Below are 22,002 nucleotides of genomic sequence, written 5' to 3' on the forward strand. Positions count from 1 at the left end.
TCCATCCCAGTATAACCAGTGACCACATCCTGACTGACTGGTAAACCTGCAGATAATCCATCCCAGTATAACCAGTGACCACATCCTGACTGACTGGTAAACCTGACTGATAATCCCTCCCAGTATAACCAGTGCCCACATCCTGACTGACTGGTAAACCTGCAGATAATCCATCCCAGTATAACCAGTGATCACATCCAGACTGACTGGTAAACTTGCAGATAATCCATCCCAGTATAACCAGTGACCACATCCTGACTGACTGGTAAACCTGACTGATAATCCATCCCAGTATAACCAGTGACCACATCCTGACTGACTGGTAAACCTGCCTGATAATCCATCCCAGTATAACCAGTGACCAGATCCTGACTGACTGGTAAACCTGCCTGATAATCCATCCCAATATAACCAGTGAACACAAACAGACGGACTGGTAAACTTGCAGATAATCCATCCCAGTATAACCAATGACCACATCCTAACTGACTGGTAAATCTGCCTGATAATCCATCCCAGTATAACCAGTGACCACATACTGACTGACTGGTAAACCAGCCTGATAATCCATCCTAGTATAACCAGTGACCACATCCTGACTGACTGGTAAACCTGCCAGATAATCCATCCCAGTATAACCAGTGACCACATCCTGACTGACTGGTAAACCAGCCCGATAATCCATCCCTGTATAACCAGTGACCACATCCTGACTGACTGGTAAACCTGCAGATAATCCATCCCAGTATAACCAGTGACCACATCCTGACTGACTGGTAAACCTGACCGATAATCCATCCCAGTATAACCAGTGACCCCATCCTGACTGACTGGTAAACCTGTCTGATAATCCATCCCAGTATAACCAGTGACCACATCCTGACTGACTGGTAAACCTGACTGATAATCCATCCAGTATAACCAGTGACCACATTCCGACTGACTGGTAAACCTGCCCGATAATCCATTCCAGTATAACCAGTGACCCCATCCTGACTGACTGGTAAACATGCAGATAATCCATCCCAGTATAACCAGTGACCACATCCTGACTGACTGATAAACCTGCAGATAATCCATCCCAGTATAACCAGTGAAAAAATCCTGACTGACTGGTAAACCTGCAGATAATCCATCCCAGTAGAACCAGTGACCCCATCCTGACTGACTGGTAAACATGCAGATAATCCATCCCAGTATAACCAGTGACCACATCCTGACTGACTGATAAACCTGCAGATAATCCATCCCAGTGTAACCAGTGAAAAAATCCTGACTGACTGGTAAACCTGCCAGATAATCCATCCCAGTATAACCAGTGACCACATCCTGACTGACTGGTAAACCTGCCAGATAATCCATCCCAGTATAACCAGTGACCATATCCTGACTTACTGGTAAACGTGTCAGATAATCCATCCAAGTATAAAAAGTGACCATATCCTGACTGACTGTTAAACCAGCCAGATAATCCATCCCAGTATAACCAGTGACCAATCCTGACTGACTGATAAACCTGAAGATAATCCATCCTAGTATAACCAGTGACCACATCCTCACTGACTGGTAAACCTGCCAGATAATCCATCCCAGTATAACCAGTGACCACATCCTGACTGGTAAACCTGCCCGATAATCCATCCCAGTATAACCAGTGACCCCATCGTGACTGACTGGTAAAACTTGCAGATGATCCATCCCAGTATAACCAGTGACCACATCCTGACTGACTGGTAAACCTGCAGACAATCCATCCCGGTATAACCAGTGACCACATCCTAACTGACTGGTAAACCTGCCATATAATACATCCCAGTATAACCAGTGACCATATCCTGACTGACTGGTAAACCTGAAGATGATCCATTCCTGTATAACCAGTGACCCCATCCTGACTGACTGGTAAACCTGCCCGATAATCCATCCCTGTATAACACAGTGACCACATCCTGACTGACTGGTAAACCTGCCGGATAATCCATCCCAGTATAACCAGTGACCACATCCTGACTGACTGGTAAACCTGCTGATAATCCATCCCTGTATAACCAGTGACCACATCCTGACTGACTGGTAAACCTGCCAGATAATCCATCCCAGTATAACCAGTGAACAATGCTGACTGACTGGTAAAACAGCCTGATAATCCATCCCAGTATAACCAGTGACCATATCCTGACTGATTGGTAAACCTGCAGATAATATATCCCTGTATAACCAGTGACCACATCCTGACTGACTGGTAAACCTGCAGATAATCCATCCCTGTATAACCAGTGACCACATCCTGAATGACTTGTAAACCTGCAGATAATCCATCCCAGTATAACCAGTGACCATATCCTGACTGACTGGTAAACCTGCCAGATAATCAATCCCAGTATAACCAGTGACCACATCCTTACTGACTGGTACACCTGCCCGATAATCCATCCCAGTATAACAGTGACCATATCCTGACTGACTGGTAAACCTGCCAAATAATCTATCCCAGTATAACCAGTGACCACATCCTGACTGACTGGTAAACCTGCCCGATAATCCATCCCAGTATAACCAGTGACCCCATCCTGACTGACTGGTAAACTGCAGTTAATCCATCCCAGTATAACCAGTGACCACATCCTGACTGACTGGTAAACCTGCAGATAATCTATCCCACTATAACCAGTGACCCCATCCTGACTGACTGGTAAACCCGCCTGATAATCCATCCCAGTATAAAAAGTGACCAATCCTGACTGAATGGTAAACCTGCAGATAATCCATTCCAGTATAACCAGTGACCCCATCCTGACTGACGGATAAACCTGCAGATAATCCATCCCAGTATAACCAGTGACCACACCCTGACTGACTGGTAAACCTGCAGATAATCTATCCCAGTATAACCAGTGACCACATCCAGACTGACTGGTAAACTTACCAGATAATCCATCCCAGTATAACCAGTGATCACATCCTGACTGATTGGTAAACCTGCAGATAATCCATCCCAGTATAACCAGTGACCACATCCAGACTGACTGGTAAATCTGCAGATAATCCATCCCAGTATAACCAGTGACCACTTCCTGACTGATTGGTAAACCTGCCCGATAATCCATCCCAGTATAACCAGTGACCACATCCTGACTGACTGGTAAACCTGCAGATAATCCATCCCAGTATAACCAGTGACAACATCCTGACTGACTGGTAAACCTGCCTGACAATCCATCCCAGTATAACCAGTGACCACATCCTGACTGACTGGTACACCTGTCCGATAATCCATCCCAGTATAACCAGTGACAACATCCTGACTGACTGGTAAACCTGCAGATAATCCATCCCAGTATAACCAGTGACCAATCCTGACTGACTGGTAAACCTGCCCGATAATCCATCCCAGTATAACCAGTGACCCCATCCTGACTGACTGGTAAACTGCAGATAATCCATCCCAGTATAACCAGTGACCCCATCCTGACTGACTGGTAAACTGTAGATAATCCATCCCTGTATAACCAGTGACCACATCCTGACTGACTAGTAAACCTGCAGATAATCCATCCCAGTATAACCAGTGACAACATCCTGACTGACTGGTAAACCTGCCTGACAATCCATCCCAGTATAACCAGTGACCACATCCTGATTGACTGGTAAACCTGCAGATAATCCATCCCAGTATAACCAGTGATCACATCCTGACTGACTGGTAAACCTGCAGATAATCCATCCCAGTATAACCAGCGACCACATCCTGACTGACTGGTAAACCTGCCCGATAATCAATCCCAGTATAACCAGTGACCCCATCCTGACTGACTGGTAAACTGCAGATAATCCATCCCAGTATAACCAGTGACCACATCCTGACTGACTGGTAAACCTGCAGATAATCCATCCCAGTATAACCAGTGACCCCATCCTGACTGACTGATAAACCTGCAGATAATCCATCCCAGTATAACCAGTGACCACACCCTGACTGACTGGTAAACCTGCAGATAATCCATCCCAGTATAACCAGTGACCAATCCTGACTGACTGGTAAACCTGCAGATAATCCATCCCAGTATAACCAGTGACCCCATCCTGACTGACTGGTAAATCTGCCTGATAATCCATCCCAGTATAACCAGTGACCACATCCTGACTGACTGGTAAACCTGCCAGATAATCCATACCAGTATAACCAGTGACCATATCCTGACTGACTGGTAAACCTGCCAGATAATCCATCCCAGTATAACCAGTGACCACATTCTGACTGACTGGTAAACCTGCCCGATAATCCATCCCAGTATAACCAGTGACCACATCCCAAATGACTGGTAAACCTGCCCGATAATCCATCCCAGTATAACACAGTGACCACATCCTGACTGACTGGTAAACCTGCAGATAATCCATCCCAGTATAACCAGTGACCACATCCTGACTGACTGGTAAACCTGCTGATAATCCATCCCTGTATAACCAGTGACCACATCCTGACTGACTGGTAAACCTGCCAGATAATCCATCCCTGTATAACCAGTGACCAATTCTGAATGACTGGTAAACCTGCCATATAATCCTTCCCAGTATAACCAGTGACTCCCAACCTGACTGACTGGTAAACCTGCAGATAATCCCTCCCACATTCCCTCTCATATTCTGACTGACTGGTAAACCTGCCATATAATCCTTCCCAGTATAACCAGTGACCACATCCTGACTGACTGGTAAACCAGCCCGATAATCCATCCCAGTATAACCAGTGACCACATCCTGACTGACTGGTAAACCTGCCCGATAATCCATCCCAGTATAACCAGTGACCACATTCTGACTGACTGGTAAACCTGACAGATAATCCTAGTATAACCAGTGACCAATCCTGACTGACTAGTAAACTTGCCCGATAATCTATCCCAGTATAACCAGTGACCACATCCTGACTGCCTGGTAAACCAGCCCGATAATCCATCCCAGTATAACCAGTGACCACATCCTGACTGACTGGTAAACCTGCCCGATAATCCATCCCAGTATAACCAGTGACCACATCCTGACTGACTGGTAAACCTGACAGATAATCCATCCTAGTATAACCAGTGACCAATCCTGACTGACTAGTAAACTTGCCCGATAATCTATCCCAGTATAACCAGTGACCACATCCTGACTGACTGGTAAACCTGCAGATAATCCATCCCAGTATAACCAGTGACCCCATCCTGACTGACTGGTAAACCTGCAGATAATCCATCCCAGTATAACCAGTGACCACATCCTGACTGACTGGTAAACGAGCCAGATAATCCATCCCAGTATAACCATTGACCACATCCTGACTGACTGGTAAACCAGCCTGATAATCCATCCCAGTATAACCAGTGACCACATCCTGACTGACTGGTAAACCTGCAGATTATCCATCCCAGTATAACCAGTGACCATATTCTGACTGACTGGTAAACCTGCCATATAATCCATCCCAGTATAACCAGTGACCCCAACCTGACTGACTGGTAAACCTGCAGATAATCCATCCCAGTATAACCAGTGACCACATTCTGACTGACTGGTAAACCAGCCCGATAATCCATCCCAGTATAACCAGTGACCACATCCTGACTGACTGGTAAACCTGCCCGATAATCCATCCCAGTATAACCAGTGACCACATCCTGACTGACTGGTAAACCTGACAGATAATCCATCCTAGTATAACCAGTGACCAATCCTGACTGACTAGTAAACTTGCCCGATAATCTATCCCAGTATAACCAGTGACCACATCCTGACTGACTGGTAAACCTGCAGATAATCCATCCCAGTATAACCAGTGACCCCATCCTGACTGACTGGTAAACCTGCAGATAATCCATCCCAGTATAACCAGTGACCACATCCTGACTGACTGGTAAACCTGCCTGATAATCCATCCCAGTATAACCAGTGACCACATCCTGACTGACTGGTAACCCTGCAGATGATCCATCCCAGTATAACCAGTGACCATATTCTGACTGACTGGTAAACCTGCCATATAATCCATCCCAGTATAACCAGTGACCCCAACCTGACTGACTGGTAAACCTGCAGATAATCCATCCCAGTATAACCATTGACCACATCCTGACTGACTGGTAAACCAGCCAGATAATCCATCCCAGTATAACCAGTGACCACATCCTGACTGACTGGTAAACCTGCAGATAATCCATCCCAGTATAACCAGTGACCAATCCTGACTGACTGATAAACCTGCCCGATAATCCATCCCAGTATAACCAGGGACCACATCCTGACTGACTGGTAAACCTGCCCGATAATACATCCCAGTATAACCAGTGACCACATCGTGACTGACAGGTAAACCTGCAGATAATCCATTCCAGTATAACCAGTGACCACATCGTGACTGACAGGTAAACCTGCCAGATAATCCATCCCAGTATAACCAGTGACCACATCCCGACTGACTGGTAAACTTGCAGATAATCCATCCCAGTATAACCAGTGACCACATCCTGACTGACTGGTAAACCTGCCCGATAATCCATCCCAGTATAACTAGAGACCAATCCTGACTGACTGGTAAACCTGCAGATAATCCATCCCAGTATAACTAGACTTTACAGGATGCCAAGCCATCAGCTGGAAAGTCACCAGAAACTGACAGCAGGAAGAAGCAGAGGACGACAACTGATAGTCACACGACCACCACTGCTGATACGACCACCACTGCTTATACGACCACCACTGCTCACATGACCACTACTGCTGACACGATCACCACTGCTCACATGACTACCACTGCTGACACGGCCACTACTGCTCACACAAACACCACTGCTGACACGACCCTCACTGCTCACACAATCACCACAGCTCACACAACCACCACTGCTCACACAACCACCACTGCTGACACAACCACCACTGCTCACACAACTACCACTGCTGACACGACCACCACTGCTCACACAACCACCACTGCTCACACAACCACCACTGCTGACACAACCACCACTGCTGACACAACCACCACTGCTGACACGACCACCACTGCTCACACAACCACCACTGCTGACACAACCACCACTGCTGTCACGACCACCACTGCTCACACAACCACCACTGCTGACACAACCACCACTGCTGACACAACCACCACTGCTGACACGACCACTACTGCTCACACAACTACCACTGCTGTCACGACCACCACTGCTCACATGACCACCACTGCTCACACAACCACCACTGCTGACACGACCACCACTGCTCACACAACCACCACTGCTGACACAACCACCACTGCTGTCACGACCACCACTGCTCACACAAACACCACTGCTGACAAGACCACCACTGCTCACACAATCACCACTGCTCACACACTCACCACTGCTCACACAACTACCACTGCTGACACAACCACCACTGCTGTCACGACCACCACTGCTCACACAAACACCACTGCTGACACAACCACCACTGCTGTCACAACCACCACTGCTGACAAGACCACCACTGCTCACATAATCACCACTGCTCACACAACCACCACTGCTGACACAACCACCACTGCTGTCACGACCACCACTGCTGACACAATCACCACTGCTGACAAGACCACCACTGCTGACAAGACCACCACTGCTCACATAATCACCACTGCTCACACAACCACCACTGCTGACACAACCACCACTGCTGACACAATCACCACTGCTGACACAATCACCACTGCTGACACAACCACCACTGCTGTCACAACCACCACTGCTGACACAATCACCACTGCTGACACAACCACCACTGCTGACACAACCACCACTGCTGACACAACCACCACTGCTGTCACGACCACCACTGCTCACACAATCACCACTGCTCACACAATCACCACTGCTCACACAATCACCACTGCTGTCACAACCACCACTGCTGACACAATCACCACTGCTGACACAACCACCACTGCTGACACAACCACCACTGCTCACACAATCACCACTGCTCACACAATCACCACTGCTCACACAATCACCACTGCTGACACAACCACCACTGCTGTCACGACCACCACTGCTCACACAAACACCACTGCTGACACAACCACCACTGCTGACACAACCACCACTGCTGTCACGACCACCACTGCTCACACAATCACCACTGCTGTCACGACCACCACTGCTGTCACGACCACCACTGCTGTCACAACCACCACTGCTGACACAACCACCACTGCTGACACAATCACCACTGCTGTCACGACCACCACTGCTCACACAACCACCACTGCTGACACAACCACCACTGCTGACACAACCACCACTGCTGTCACGACCACCACTGCTCACATGACCACCACTGCTGACACGACCACCACTGCTGACAAAACCACCACTGCTCACACAACCACCACTGCTCACACAACCACCACTGCTCACACAACCACCACTGCTCACATGACTACCACTGCTGACACGACCACCACTGCTGACACAATCACCACTGCTCACACGACCACCACTGCTCACACGACCACCACTGCTGACACGACCACCACTGCTGACACAATCACCACTGCTGACACAACCACCACTGCTGACACGACCACTACTGCTCACACTATTACCACTGCTGTCACGACCACCACTGCTCACACAAACACCACTGCTGACACAACTACCACTGCTGACACAACTACCACTGCTGTCACGACCACCACTGCTGACACGACCACCACTGCTGACACGACCACCACTGCTCACACAACCACCACTGCTCACACAACCACCACTGCTCACACAACCACCACTGCTCACATGACTACCACTGCTGACACGACCACCACTGCTGACACAATCACCACTGCTCACACAACCACCACTGCTCACACGACCACCACTGCTGACACGACCACCACTGCTGACACAATCACCACTGCTGACACAACCACCACTGCTGACACGACCACTACTGCTCACACTATTACCACTGCTGTCACGACCACCACTGCTGACACAACTACCACTGCTGTCACGACCACCACTGCTGACACGACCACCACTGCTGACACGACCACCACTGCTGACACGACCACCACTGCTCACACGACCACACAGATGCCTCACCTTTCTTCACCACTTGATTGTAAAGGAGACCACCAAATAATATAAGAGTCATGGCGACTATGGTCCCGATCACGGCAGCGACAACTGTCCCCGTGTTATCTTCTCTCTCTGTAATCACAAGGAACAAATATTCATCCGTGGTTGATGGATCCACCATCAGTGAAGAGGATCAGGAGCCTGTGAGAACATGGACTAGGGGGTGAGGGGCGTCTGTACCGGGCCACTGTATGCATCACTGCTGAAGGTCCGGCCTGTACAATCTATAGTATATGTCTGCCATCAGTACAATATGGCGCTATAGTGCCTTTACTGATCACTGCCCAGAGTTTGTGTAGCTTCATATTAACCCTCTGTTGTCCTTCATTTACATGGCAGATTACCCTCCTGTTTCCATCTAGGCAGCCATTTTGACACTACTTGGACTGCCGCGGGCGGTATTAATGTCATCTCTCTTGACAGTATTTATTCTGCGTTCTACACCAGTAGGAGCGCAGGATGTCGTCCTCATACAGGAGCCTTCGGTGACTGTCTGCTTCTCATCGTCAGGGGCTTCTGTTTGTCTATTTCATGTGGTCACTTGTAAGTATGAAGTAAACCTGACATGGAGCCCACTGTTCACTAGCGCCCGTAGGTCTAGTGCGCCGACGGCCCGTAGGTCTAGTGCCCCGACGGCCCGTAGGTCTAGTGCCCCGACGGCCCGTAGGTCTAGTGCGCCGACGGCCCGTAGGTCTAGTGCCCCGACGGCCCGTAGGTCTAGTGCCCCGACGGCCCGTAGGTCTAGTGCCCCGACGGCCCGTAGGTCTAGTGCGCCGACGGCCCGTAGGTCTAGTGCGCCGACGGTCGGTAGGTCTACTGCGCCGACGGCCCTTAGGTCTAGTGCGCCCACGGCCCGTAGGTCTAGTGCGCCGACGGCCCGTAGGTCTAGTGCGCCGACGGCCCGTAGGTCTAGTGCGCCGACGGCCCGTAGGTCTAGTGCGCCGACGGTCGGTAGGTTTGAGCGTCCTGCACACTTCAGCTCCTGGGATTATTACTGTGGTTTGGTTCTAGCAGTGTCTAGTAATCCGAATATATGCACTTGGCACAGACTGCAGGGGACTGATGTACTTACGCTGACAAATCTAAGGATTTTTGGTTCCTATAAAATGGTTGATCATGGAGGACATGATGCCGGTTGATTCACTTTGTCCCTCATTATTACCGGTCAATGTTGGGGACCGCTGATATTGGGGGCATCGTCTCTATTGTGATATTTTTTGTGCAGTTAGAATGTGTCTTTTTATTTCCTCTCAATGTCGCCCCTCCGTATTCAGTCCCTGGAGATCAGGCCATTTTGCAGTTGCTATTGGAGAATAGATGGAGTGGTCTCCGCCGCCTCTGCCTCCTCCTGGCACCTCTGCCCCCTCCTGACGCCTCGACCCCTCCTGACGCCTCGGCCCCCTCCTGAAGTCTCTGCCCCCTCCTGGCGCCTCTGCCCCCTCGGGACGCCTCTGCCCCCTCGGGACGCCTCTGACCCCTCCGGACGCCTCTGCCCCCTCCTGGCGCCTCTGCCCCCTCCTGACGCCTCTGCCCCCTCCTGACGCCTCTGCCCCCTCCTGACGCTTCTGCCCCCTCCTGACGCCTCTGCCCCCTCCTGACGCCTCTGCCCCCTCCTGACGCCTCAGCCCCCTTCCAGACGCCTCGGCCCCCTGCTGATGCCTCGGCCCCCTCCTGACGCCTCTGCCCCCTCCTGACGCCTCTGAACCCTCCTGATGCCTCGGCCCCCTCCTGACGCCTCTGCCCCCTCCTGATGCCTCGGCCCCCTCCTGACGCCTCTGCCCCCTTCCAGACTCCTCTGCCCCCTTCCAGACTCCTCTGTCCCCTTCCAGACTCCTCTGCCGCCTTCCAGACGCCTCTGCCCCCTCCTGATGCCTCGGCCCCCTCCTGACGCCTCGGCCCCCTTCCAGACGCCTCTGCCCCCTTCCAGACGCCTCTGCCCCCTCCTGACGCCTCTGCCCCCTCCTGGCGCTTCTGCCCCCTCCTGACGCCTCGGCCCCCTCCTGACGCCTCGGCCCCCTCCTGACGCCTCGGCCCCCTTCCAGACGCCTCTGCCCCCTCCTGACGCCTCTGCCCCCTCCTGACACCTCTGCCCCCTCCTGATGCCTCGGCCCCCTCCTGACGCCTCGGCCCCCTTCCAGACTCCTCTGCCCCCTTCCAGACGCTTCTGCCCCCTCCTGATGCCTCGGCCCCCTTCCAGACGCCTCGGCCCCCTTCCAGACGCCTCTGCCCCCTTCCAGACGCCTCTGCCCCCTCCTGACGCCTCTGCCCCCTCCTGGCGCTTCTGCCCCCTCCTGACGCCTCTGCCCCCTTCCAGACGCCTCTGCCCCCTCCTGGCGCCTCGGCCCCCTCCTGATGCCTCGGCCCCCTTCTGGCGCCTCTGCCCCCTCCTGGCGCCTCTGCCCCCTCCTGGCGCCTCTGCCCCCTCCTGACGCCTCTGCCCCCTTCCAGACGCCTCTGCCCCCTTCCAGACGCCTCTGCCCCCTCCTGATGCCTCGGCCCCCTCCTGACGCCTCGGCCCCCTTACAGACGCCTCTGCCCCCTCCTGACGCCTCTGCCCCCTTCCAGACGCCTCGGCCCCCTCCTGACGCCTCGGCCCCCTCCTGACGCTGTGCATTACTCATCTCAGGTCTACACTTCGGGGGGATTTAGGAATCACCTGTGACTGTCAGGGTGAAGTTCTCCATCAGCTCCTGGTGCAGAGATCGGTGCTTCACCAGACAGGAGTATTTGTAGCCGTGGTCCTGCAGGGTGGGATACAAGGTCAGGTGACTGGTGACATTGAACGTCCCGTCTGGGTTATTGACGGTGTCACCGGTGCAGGTTCCTCGCTCCAGGGCCACACATGTCGAATCTTTCTCGTGTCGCACCCAGCGAATAGTGACATCTTTAGGATAAAAGTTGGCGACTTCACAGGACACGACTTTCTCATTCCCCAGCTCCACATTGACGGCATCTCCAGGCGTCAGGACGGCGGAGGGCGCAGCTGCAAAAGAGACCACCGAACACTCATATAAGGCAGAAATATTTACATCTCCATTCATACAACTGGGGGTCTCTGCAACGCAGAACAAGGTGACGGCCACAAAGCTCCATTATGCAAATTATACAAATTTTATACATAAAGGCACAAAAGGCAGAACAAAGACACAATACTGAGGACAATAATATAATGTAGCTTTAAAAACTTCAGAAATCTCAGCTGGGCACCGCGGCGCACGTCCTCCCTCGGCGGTGCCCCGCTGCCCATCCCCCCTGGCGGTGCCCCGCTGCCCATCCTCCCTCGGCGGTGCCTCGCTGCCCATCCCCCCCCCGGCGGTGCCCCGCTGCCCATCCCCCCTCAGTGGTGCCCCGCTGCCCATCCCCCCTGGCGGTGCCCCTCTGCCCATCCCCACTCGGCGGTGCCCCGCTGCCCATCCCCCCCCCCGACGGTGCACCCTGCCCATCCCCCCTGGCGGTGCCCCGCTGCCCATCCTCCCTCGGCGGTGCCCCGCTGCCCATCCCCCCCCCGGCGGTGCCCCGCTGCCCATCCCCCCTGGCGGTGCCCCGCTGCCCATCCTCCCTAGGCGGTGCCCCGCTGCCCATTTCCCCTCAGTGGTGCCCCGCTGCCCATCCCCCCTGGCGGTGCCCCGCTGCCCATCCCCCCTCGGCGGTGCCCCGCTGCCCATCCCCCCCGGCGGTGCCCCGCTGCCCATCCCCCCTCGGCGGTGCCCCGCTGCCCATCCCCCCTGGCGGTGCCCCGCTGCCCATCCCCCCTCGGCGGTGCCCCGCTGCCCATCCCCCCCGGCGGTGCCCCGCTGCCCATCCCCCCTCGGCGGTGCCCCGCTGCCCATCCCCCCTCGGCGGTGCCCCGCTGCCCATCCCCCCTCGGCGGTGCCCCGCTGCCCATCCCCCCTCGGCGGTGCCCCGCTGCCCATCCCCCCCCCCGGCGGTGCCCCGCTGCCCATCCCCCCTGGCGGTGCCCCGCTGCCCATCCCCCCTCGGCGGTGCCCCGCTGCCCATCCCCCCTCTCCGCTATGTCTCAGCTGCACTTTCAGAATATTGCTGCAGGGTTCATCGGTCTTTGGATATTTAAACCTGGAAGATAATATCACTGATTAATGCTGGGAGCCGGTCCATGATATCTATGGGGGGTTTATATTTACAATAATATTAGATAGAATAAAGATATTTAATAAACCTCCACACACCACCCTGCGCTCAGCTGCACCCGCTGAGGTTTCGGAAGTTTTTAAAGCTACATTATATTATCAGTATTGTGTCCTTTCTTCTGTCTTTTGTGTATTTATATATAAAATTTGTATAATTTGCATAATGGACCTTTGTGGCCGTCACCTTGTTCTGCGTTGCAGAGACCCCCAGTGCTATGTATTCGATGGTCCGTCCTGGCAGCATCACGGATATTCCCAGATTGTAGATACTTGTGTATTGTTCCCGGCTCTGCGCTCAACAATCATCCACTAACACAACACCGTCCGCGGAACTACCACTGGTGATTGACGGGTCCACGACTTACCCCATAACATCTGTTATATAGAGTGAACACCAGCCAGTGTATATACAGGACATTACTGATCCTGAGTTACCTCCTGTATTATACTCCAGAGCTGCACTCACTATTCTGCTGGTGCAGTCACTGTGTACATACATTACATTACTGATCCTGAGTTACATCCTGTATTATACCCCAGAGCTGCACTCACTATTCTGCTGGTGCAGTCACTGTGTACATACATTACATTACTGATCCTGAGTTACATCCTGTATTATTCTCCAGAGCTGCACTCACTATTCTGCTGGTGGAGTCACTGTGTACATACATTACATTACTGATCCTGAGTTACATCCTGTATTATACTCCAGAGCTGCACTCACTATTCTGCTGGTGCAGTCACTGTGTACATACATTACATTACTGATCCTGAGTTACGTCCTGTATTATACTCCAGAGCTGCACTCACTATTCTGCTGGTGCAGTCACTGTGTACATACATTACATTACTGATCCTGAGTTACATCCTGTATTATTCTCCAGAGCTGCACTCACTATTCTGCTGGTGCAGTCACTGTGTACATACATTACATTACTGATCCTGAGTTACCTCCTGTATTATACTCCAGTGCTGCACTCACTATTCTGCTGGTGCAGTCACTGTGTACATACATTACATTACTGATCCTGAGTTACCTCCTGTATTATACTCCAGAGCTGCACTCACTATTCTGCTGGTGCAGTCACTGTGTACATACATTACATTACTGATCCTGAGTTACCTCCTGTATTATACTCCAGAGCTGCACTCACTATTCTGCTGGTGCAGTCACTGTGTACATACATTACATTACTGATCCTGAGTTACATCCTGTATTATACTCCAGAGCTGCACTCACTATTCTGCTGGTGCAGTCACTGTGTACATACATTACATTACTGATCCTGAGTTACCGCCTGTATTATACTCCAGAACTGCACTCACTATTCTGCTGGTGCAGTCACTGTGTACATACATTACATTACTGATCCTGAGTTACATCCTGTATTATACTCCAGAGCTGCACTCACTATTCTGCTGGTGCAGTCACTGTGTACATACATTACATTACTGATCCTGAGTTACATCCTGTATTATACTCCAGAGCTGCACTCACTATTCTGCTGGTGCAGTCACTGTGTACATACATTACATTACTGATCCTGAGTTACCGCCTGTATTATACTCCAGAACTGCACTCACTATTCTGCTGGTGCAGTCACTGTGTACATACATTACATTACTGATCCTGAGTTACATCCTGTATTATACTCCAGAGCTGCACTCACTATTCTGCCCTCTCAGTCACTGTGTACATACATTACATTACTGATCCTGAGTTACCTCCTGTATTATACTCCAGAGCTGCACTCACTATTCTGCTGGTGCAGTCACTGTGTACATACATTACGTTACTGATTCTGAGTTACCTCCTGTATTATACTCCAGAGCTGCACTCACTATTCTGCTGGAGCAGTCACTGTGTACATACATTACATTACTGATCCTGAGTTACATCCTGTATTATACTCCAGAGCTGCACTCACTATTCTGCTGGTGCAGTCACTGTGTACATACATTACATTACTGATCCTGAGTTACCTCCTGTATTATACTCCAGAGCTGCACTCACTATTCTGCTGGTGCAGTCACTGTGTACATACATTACGTTACTGATTCTGAGTTACATCCTGTATTATACTCCAGAGCTGCACTCACTATTCTGCTGGTGCAGTCACTGTGTACATACATTACATTACTGATCCTGAGTTACATCCTGTATTATACTCCAGAGCTGCACTCACTATTCTGCTGGTGCAGTCACTGTGTACATACATTACATTACTGATCCTGAGTTACCGCCTGTATTATACTCCAGAACTGCACTCACTATTCTGCTGGTGCAGTCACTGTGTACATACATTACATTACTGATCCTGAGTTACATCCTGTATTATACTCCAGAGCTGCACTCACTATTCTGCCCTCTCAGTCACTGTGTACATACATTACATTACTGATCCTGAGTTACCTCCTGTATTATACTCCAGAGCTGCACTCACTATTCTGCTGGTGCAGTCACTGTGTACATACATTACATTACTGATCCTGAGTTACCTCCTGTATTATACTCCAGAGCTGCACTCACTATTCTGCTGGAGCAGTCACTGTGTACATACATTACATTACTGATCCTGAGTTACATCCTGTATTATACTCCAGAGCTGCACTCACTATTCTGCTGGTGCAGTCACTGTGTACATACATTACATTACTGATCCTGAGTTACCTCCTGTATTATACTCCAGAGCTGCGCTCACTATTCTGCTGGTGCAGTCACTGTGTACATACATTACATTACTGATCCTGAGTTATATCCTGTATTATACTCCAGAGCTGCACTCACTATTCTGCTGGTGTAGTCACTGTGTACATACATTACATTACTGATCCTGAGTTACCTCCTGTATTATACTCCAGAGCTGCACTCACTATTCTGCTGGTGCAGTCACTGTGTACATACATTACATTACTGATCCTGAGTTACCTCCTGTATTATACCCCAGAGCTGCACTCACTATTCTGCTGGTGCAGTCACTGTGTACATACATTACATTACTGATCCTGAGTTACCTCCTGTATTATACCCCAGAGCTGCACTCACTATTCTGCTGGTGCAGTCACTGTGTACATACATTACATTACTGATCCTGAGTTACCTCCTGTATTATACTCCAGAGCTGCACTCACTATTCTTCTTGTGCAGTTATTGTGTACATACATTACATTACTGATCCTGAGTTACATCCTGTATTATACTCCAGAGCTGCACTCACTATTCTGCTGGTACAGTCACTGTGTACATACATTACATTACTGATCCTGAGTTACATCCTGTATTATACTGCAGAGCTGCACTCACTATTCTGCTGGTGCAGTCACTGTGTACATACATTACATTACTGATCCTGAGTTACCTCCTGTATTATACCCCAGAGCTGAACTCACTATTCTGCTGGTGCAGTCACTGTGTACATACATTACATTACTGATCCTGAGTTACATCCTGTATTATACTGCAGAGCTGCACTCACTATTCTGCTGGTGTAGTCACTGTATACATACATTACATTACTGATCCTGAGTTACCTCCTGTATTATATCCCAGAGCTGAACTCACTATTCTGCTGGTGCAGTCACTGTGTACATACATTACATTACTGATCCTGAGTTACATCCTGTATTATACTGCAGAGCTGCACTCACTATTCTGCTGGTGTAGTCACTGTGTACATACATTACATTACTGATCCTGAGTTACATCCTGTATTATACTGCAGAGCTGCACTCACTATTCTGCTGGTGCAGTCACTGTGTACATACATTACATTACTGATCCTGAGTTACCTCCTGTATTAAACTCCAGAGCTGCACTCACTATTCTGCTGGTGCTGCCACTGTGTACATACATTACATTACTGATCCTGAGTTACATCCTGTGTTATACTCCAGAGCTGCACTCACTATTCTGCTGGTGCAGTCACTGTGCACATACATTACATTACTGATCCTGAGTTACCTCCTGTATTATACTCCAGAGCTGCACTCACTATTCTGCTGGTGCAGTCACTGTGTACATACATTACATTACTGATCCTGAGTTACCTCCTGTATTATACTCCAGAGCTGCACTCACTATTCTGCTGGTGTAGTCACTGTGTACATACATTATATTACTGATCCTGAGTTACCTCCTGTATTATACTCCAGAGCTGCACTCACTATTCTGCTGGTGCAGTCACTGTGTACATACATTACATTACTGATCCTGAGTTACCTCCTGTATTATACTCCAGAGCTGCACTCACTATTCTGCTGGTGCAGTCACTTTGTACATACATTACATTACTGATCCTGAGTTACGTTCTGTATTATACTCCAGAGCTGCACTCACTATTCTGCTGGTGTAGTCACTGTGTACATACATTACATTACTGATCCTGTGTTACATGCTGTATTATACTCCAGAGCTGCACTCACTATTCTGCTGGTGTAGTCACTGTGTACATACATTACATTACTGATCCTGAGTTACGTTCTGTATTATACTCCAGAGCTGCACTCACTATTCTGCTGGTGTAGTCACTGTGTACATACATTATATTACTGATCCTGAGTTACCTCCTGTATTATACTCCAGAGCTGCACTCACTATTCTGCTGGTGCAGTCACTGTGTACATACATTACGTTACTGATTCTGAGTTACATCCTGTATTATACTCCAGAGCTGCACTCACTATTCTGCTGGTGCAGTCACTGTGTACATACATTACATTACTGATCCTGAGTTACCTCCTGTATTATACTCCAGAGCTGCACTCACTATTCTGCTGGTGCAGTCACTGTACATACATTACATTACTGATCCGGATTACATCCTGTATTATACTCCAGAGCTGCACTCACTATTCTGCTGGTGCAGTCACTGTGTACATACATTACATTACTGATCCTGAGTTACATCCTGTATTATACTCCAGAGCTGCACTCACTATTCTGCTGGTGCAATCACGGTGTACATACATTACATTACGGATCCTGAGTTACATCCTGTATTATACTCCAGAGCTGCACTCACTATTCTGCTGGTGCAGTCACTGTGTACATACATTACATTACTGATCCTGAGTAACATCCTGTATTATACTCCAGAGCTGCACTCACTATTCTGCTAGTGCAGTCACTGTGTACATACATTACATTACTGATCCTGAGTTACCTCCTGTATTATACTCCAGAGCTGCACTCACTATTCTGCTGGTGCAGTCACTGTGTACATACATTACATTACAGCTCTGGAGTATAATACAGGATGTAACTCAGGATCAGTAATGTAATGTATGTACACAGTGACTGCACCAGCAGAATAGTGAGTGCAGCTCTGGAGTATAATACAGGAGGTAACTCAGGATCAGTAATGTAATGTATGTACACAGTGACTGCACCAGCAGAATAGTGAGTGCAGCTCTGGAGTATAATACAGGATGTAACTCAGGATCAGTAATGTAATGTATGTACACAGTGACAGCACCAGCAGAATAGTGAGTGCAGCTCTGGAGTATAATACAGGATGTAACTCAGGATCAGTAATGTAATGTATGTACACAGTGACTGCACCAGCAGAATAGTGAGTGCAGCTCTGGAGTATAATACAGGAGGTAACTCAGGATCAGTAATGTAATGTATGTACACAGTGACTGCACCAGCAGAATAGTGAGTGCAGCTCTGGAGTATAACACAGGATGTAACTCAGGATCAGTAATGTAATGTATGTACACAGTGACAGCACCAGCAGAATAGTGAGTGCAGCTCTGGAGTATAATACAGGAGGTAACTCAGGATCAGTAATGTAATGTATGTACACAGTGACTGCACCAGCAGAATAGTGAGTGCAGCTCTGGAGTATAATACAGGATGTAACTCAGGATCAGTAATGTAATGTATGTACACAGTGACTGCACCAGCAGAATAGTGAGTGCAGCTCTGGAGTATAATACAGGAGGTAACTCAGGATCAGTAATGTAATGTATGTACACAGTTATACTCCAGAGCTGCGCTCACTATTCTGCTGGTGCAGTCGCTGTGTACGTACATTACATTACTGATCCTGAGTTACATCCTGTGTTATACTCCAGAGCTGCACTCACTATTCTGCTGGTGCAATCACGGTGTACATACATTACATTACTGATCCTGAGTTACCTCCTGTATTATACTCCAGAGCTGCACTCACTATTCTGCTGGTGCAGTCACTGTGTACATACATTACATTACTGATCCTGAGTTACATCCTGTGTTATACTCCAGAGCTGCACTCACTATTCTGCTGGTGCAGTCACTGTGTACATACATTACATTACTGATCCTGAGTTACCTCCTGTATTATACTCCAGAGCTGCACTCACTATTCTGCTGGTGCAGTCACTGTGTACATACATTACATTACTGATCCTGAGTTACATCCTGTATTATACTCCAGAGCTGCACTCACTATTCTGCTGGTGCAGTCACTGTGTACATACATTACATTACTGATCCTGAGTTACCTCCTGTATTATACTCCAGAGCTGCACTCACTATTCTGCTGGTGCTGTCACTGTGTACATACATTACATTACTGATCCTGAGTTACCTCCTGTATTATACTCCAGAGCTGCACTCACTATTCTGCTGGTGCTGTCACTGTGTACATACATTACATTACTGATCCTGAGTTACATCCTGTATTATACTCCAGAGCTGCACTCACTATTCTGCTGGTGCAGTCACTGTGTACATACATTACATTACTGATCCTGAGTTACCTCCTGTATTATACTCCAGAGCTGCACTCACTATTCTGCTGGTGCTGTCACTGTGTACATACATTACATTACTGATCCTGAGTTACATCCTGTGTTATACTCCAGAGCTGCACTCACTATTCTGCTGGTGCAGTCACTGTGTACATACATTACATTACTGATCCTGAGTTACATCCTGTATTATACTCCAGAGCTGCACTCACTATTCTGCTGGTGCTGTCACTGTGTACATACATTACATTACTGATCCTGAGTTACATCCTGTATTATACTCCAGAGCTGCACTCACTATTCTGCTGGTGCTGTCACTGTGTACATACATTACATTACTGATTCTGAGTTACATCCTGTATTATACTCCAGAGCTGCACTCACTATTCTGCTGGTGCAGTCACTGTGTACATACATTACATTACTGATGCTGCGTTACATCCTGTGTTATACTCCAGAGCTGCGCTCACTATTCTGCTGGTGCAGTCGCTGTGTACGTACATTACATTACTGATCCTGAGTTACATCCTGTGTTATACTCCAGAGCTGCGCTCACTATTCTGCTGGTGCTGTCACTGTGTACATACATTATATTACTGATCCTGAGTTACATCCTGTGTTATACTCCAGAGCTGCACTCACTATTCTGCTGGTGCAGTCACTGTGTACATACATTACATTACTGATCCTGAGTTACCTCCTGTATTATACTCCAGAGCTGCACTCACTATTCTGCTGGTGCAGTCACTGTATACATACATTACATTACTGATCCTGAGTTACCTCCTGTATTATACTCCAGAGCTGCACTCACTATTCTGCTGGTGCAGTCACTGTGTACATACATTACATTACTGATCCTGAGTTACCTCCTGTATTATACTCCAGAGCTGCACTCACTATTCTGCTGGTGCAGTCGCTGTGTACATACATTACATTATTGATCCTGAGTTACCTCCTGTATTATACTCCAGAGCTGCACTCACTATTCTGCTGGTGCTGTCACTGTGTACATACATTACATTACTGATCCTGAGTTACATCCTGTGTTATACTCCAGAGCTGCACTCACTATTCTGCTGGTGCAGTCACTGTGTACATACATTACTGATCCTGAGTTACATCCTGTATTATACCCCAGAGCTGCACTCACTATTCTGCTGGTGCAGTCACTGTATACATACATTACATTACTGATCCTGAGTTACCTCCTGTATTATACTCCAGAGCTGCACTCACTATTCTGCTGGTGCAGTCGCTGTGTACATACATTACATTACTGATCCTGAGTTACATCCTGTATTATACTCCAGAGCTGCACTCACTATTCTGCTGGTGCAGTCACTGTGTACATACATTACATTACTGATCCTGAGTTACCTCCTGTATTATACTCCAGAGCTGCACTCACTATTCTGCTGGTGCTGTCACTGTGTACATACATTACATTACTGATCCTGAGTTACCTCCTGTATTATACTCCAGAGCTGCACTCACTATTCTGCTGGTGGAGTCACTGTGTACATACATTACTGATCCTGAGTTACCTCCTGTATTATACTCCAGAGCTGCACTCACTATTCTGCTGGTGCTGTCACTGTGTACATACATTACATTACTGATCCTGAGTTACCTCCTGTATTATACTCCAGAGCTGCACTCACTATTCTTCTGGTGCTGTCACTGTGTACATACATTACATTACTGATCCGGAGTTACATCCTGTATTATACTCCAGAGCTGCACTCACTATTCTGCTGGTGCAGTCACTGTATACATACATTACATTACTGATCCTGAGTTACATCCTGTATTATACTCCAGAGCTGCACTCACTATTCTGCTGGTGCAGTCGCTGTGTACATACATTACATTACTGATCCTGAGTTACCTCCTGTATTATACTCCAGAGCTGCACTCACTATTCTGCTGGTGCTGTCACTGTGTACATA

The 22,002-nt window shown here is 48.9% G+C and overlaps 1 protein-coding gene across 2 annotated transcripts in view; it reads right to left on the reverse strand.

Annotated features, from left to right (window-relative positions):
• Positions 1–22,002, reverse strand: part of LOC141174222 (uncharacterized) — a 144,366-nt gene that overhangs the window by 81,951 nt on the left and 40,413 nt on the right. For both annotated transcript variants that reach the window (XR_012252820.1, XM_073659038.1), the window contains exons 3-4: positions 11,821–12,147; positions 9,129–9,236 (exon numbers count right to left, since the gene is read on the reverse strand). Coding sequence is in view for 1 of the 2 variants with exons in the window: in XM_073659038.1 (XP_073515139.1) it covers positions 9,129–9,236; positions 11,821–12,147 (435 nt within the window). In the remaining variant the exon portion in view is untranslated. The remainder of the gene's footprint in view (positions 1–9,128; positions 9,237–11,820; positions 12,148–22,002) is intronic.

Source organism: Phyllobates terribilis, unplaced genomic scaffold, assembly GCF_046119375.1.
Source record: "Phyllobates terribilis strain yellow unplaced genomic scaffold, ASM4611937v1 Scaffold_13__5_contigs__length_258822181, whole genome shotgun sequence".
NCBI classification, from domain to species: domain Eukaryota; kingdom Metazoa; phylum Chordata; class Amphibia; order Anura; family Dendrobatidae; genus Phyllobates; species Phyllobates terribilis.